This window comes from Volvox carteri (assembly GCF_000143455.1).
Source record: "Volvox carteri f. nagariensis unplaced genomic scaffold VOLCAscaffold_289, whole genome shotgun sequence".
Taxonomy (NCBI): Eukaryota; Viridiplantae; Chlorophyta; class Chlorophyceae; order Chlamydomonadales; family Volvocaceae; genus Volvox; species Volvox carteri.
The window spans coordinates 6683-9537 of NW_003307821.1; the positions used below are offsets into that span (position 1 = coordinate 6683).

At 57.0% G+C, this 2855-nt stretch overlaps 1 protein-coding gene across 1 annotated transcript in view; it reads left to right on the plus strand.

Moving 5' to 3' along the window:
- Nucleotides 1–879: 879 nt before the first annotated feature.
- Nucleotides 880–2855, plus strand: part of VOLCADRAFT_101016 (uncharacterized protein) — a gene marked incomplete at both ends in the record, with an annotated part of 5386 nt that continues 3410 nt past the window's right edge. Inside the window, 4 exons of the mRNA XM_002959485.1 lie at nucleotides 880–1014; nucleotides 1094–1522; nucleotides 2005–2100; nucleotides 2646–2691. Of these exons, the coding sequence (XP_002959531.1) occupies nucleotides 880–1014; nucleotides 1094–1522; nucleotides 2005–2100; nucleotides 2646–2691 (706 nt within the window). The remainder of the gene's footprint in view (nucleotides 1015–1093; nucleotides 1523–2004; nucleotides 2101–2645; nucleotides 2692–2855) is intronic.

Here is a 2855-nt window from a genome sequence, read left to right on the forward strand (position 1 = left end):
GCAGCGGTCAGCTGGAGCAGCCAGTTGCAGCGCACCTTGGCTGCCTCGAGGCCGAGTACCAGGCCGCCGCAGCAGCAGTGCACGAGGCACTATGTGGCTGTGCAAGCTGGCGGGCGACCTGGACCTGTCACCCGGCGCCATCAACATCCAGCTGGATTCACAAGGCGTGCTCAGCCTCGGCAACAACCCCATCACGTTGGTGCGCTCCAAGCATATCGATGTGCACCACCACATCATGCATGAAACGGCCGTGCGCGGTGAGGTTAAGCTCAGCTATTGTACCACCACCAACACGGTGGCTGACATTCTCACCAAGGCACTGGGTGAAATCAAGTTCGTGCACTGCCGCACGGTGCTGGGCGTCACTTAGATCGACAGAGCACCATGCGAGGGGGGAGTGGAAAAATGCTGAGGGCTTAAAAGAAGTGTGTCGAGGTAGGGGGGCACCAAGGCCGCGTGGGCAGGCGCCCGAATGGGCAGGCTAGTGCCTGAAGGGCGCCGTAGGCAGGGCATAAGGTGCTGTGCCGTGCTGTTTTCCGTGTGTGTTTGGACTGTGGTACCAGACCGCAAAGCCAACAGGCAGAAGGCTGGCAAGCTGCGATTGTGTCTGCTGAGCGTTGAGCAGCCGGCCTGGACCGCGGACTTGGTGGCCGAGCGAGCTCGTCAGTACTAGCAGTTTGCAGTCAGGCCCCTGGTGCGACTCGAGGGGGCATGTTCGTGTGAAGGGGGTGTGCCGTGTCGCCCCGTGGCCTGCGAAAGGCCCCACGTCAGGCTGTTATGACTGGCGGCTGTCAAGGTGCTAGAATACTGACAGGCCGCCCGTCAGGACAGGCTACCTTAAAGCCCCTGCTGTGTCGGAAACAGCACCTCAGACTCAATATGTTTACGCCCAAGCAAGGGGCTATCGGTGGCAGGTCGCGGACCTCCAGACTACGTGTAACGGCCAATTACTCTTGGCCGTGTCTGCTAGGTCCCAGAGAGACACCGTCGCTTCAGCAGTACATGCACAATGTGGTGCGTATTTGGCGGGATTCTTTGGCTGCGGCGGGCAAGGGTCACAAGTGTCCCTCGCCCCTTGCTCTCGCCCCACCAGTTTTTTCCCGTTTCCCAGACAGGGCGTCCTTCACGTCCGGGTGCGCGAGTACTACCGTATTTGGATGATTTCCTAATCATGTTTACTTCCGAGGAGCAAGCACGTTTTTGCGCACGCTGGGTGCGTGAGATGATCGAGTTTTTGGGTTTGTCATGTCATCCCACCAAGTGCCAGTGGGAGCCGTCGCAGTCAGTGTATCACTTAGGCATTACTGTCAATACGGCAGCTGGTGTGTTTGAGGTGACTAAGCAAAAGCTCGCAAAATTGTGGTGGCTGGCGATCGGGTTGCGGATCACGGCAAAGAAAAATCAGCGTCTGGTGCAGAAGTGCGAGCTGGCTAAGTTTTGTAGTTTTGCACAGAGCATCAAATTGGCCCTTACTCCAGCTCTCTTATTTCTCCGCAATTGTTACGATGATGTGAAGCAACCGGTTGGTTATCCTGGTCGAGTGTGCTTGCCCCGTGGGTCGTTACGTGACTTTGGGTGGTGGGCGGACATCCCTACCCACCAATGCTCGTGGCTATTCACCAGGGTCCTGCTGCAGTTGAGCTTTCAGTTGATGCATCGCGCCATTCGTGGGGCGCGGTCCTGCATGATCGTGTGGCGCGCGGTTATTGGTCGGCACCAGAGCTCTATGAGCACGTCAGTTGGAAGGAGTTGCACGCTGTCCATCCTGCATTAGAGTCCTTTCTTCCGTTCTTTCAGCAGCGTGTTGTCTTAATTAGTGTGGAAAACACGTGCACTCAAGCAGTGCTAGGGTGTCTTTCCTAGTCGTGCCGTACTGGACGGCCCAACCTTGGTGGCAACAGTTTATGGAGTTGGCGGTTGACCTTGTGTTCCTGCCTTCGAATACGGAGCTGTTTGTGCCGGATGAGGGAGGGTCGAGCACCTATCTCCCCCCCTTCCTGGCAGGTCTGGCAGTGCGGGTGCAGTCGTAGTGTGGGCGCTTTCGCATGGCACTCGGTCGGTCAGTGTGGTGGTGCAATTGCGGGGTCGTGTGCCCCCGAGGTGCGCTTTCCTAGCATTTCATGCCCCCCCTGGGGGCTCATAATATCTTGTAGGGGCAATGGGACCTCCAATGAGGTAGCGCCTTAATTGCATATTGTGCAGGGGAGCGGACACGCAGTTACGACGAGCAAATAGGAAGGAATTTGTTGTGCGAAGGTGTGCGCTCGGAAGGCACCGTGCAGGTAGTTGGTTTTTTCATCGTGTTGTGTCACCAGCGATTGGAATTCCCCTGATTTCGGAGCGGTTTTGCTTTGTTTGATATCCGATGGTACCGCCGGTTCCAACACCGCTGGTTCTGGACTAAGTTCGAGTACTTCTTTTGGCGCTGAATGGGTTCGTGTGTCTCCATTTCGCGGCCTTGTGTTTGTTGTTTGTCGTATTAGGTCTGTGTCTTTTCTTTGTCCGTTTTCTCTGCTGTCGGCGACCTGGGTTCGTGGAGCGGTCATTGTTGCAGACCCGGTGTTTCAGTTCAAGCCCCTAGTTTTGGCCGCTTGGTCACCCCTGAGCGGGGACATGTTTTGGCTTCCTATCGACCCTTCCTTCAGTGGGCATCCGTCAGCAACTGTGGAGTGATCCGTCGCGTCGGTGGCGGTGGGTCAGTCTGTTGGCGCTTTGCGTTTATTTTGTTCCCTCTTTTGCCTGCGTAGAGGTGGCGCGTCCGCCGCCCCTGCTGCTGGGGTGTCGTTCGGAGGTCTTTCGAGGCGTTTGGCTTCGGGAGTTTCGGTGTGCGCGCCTGTCTGGCAGCTCTCACGTCT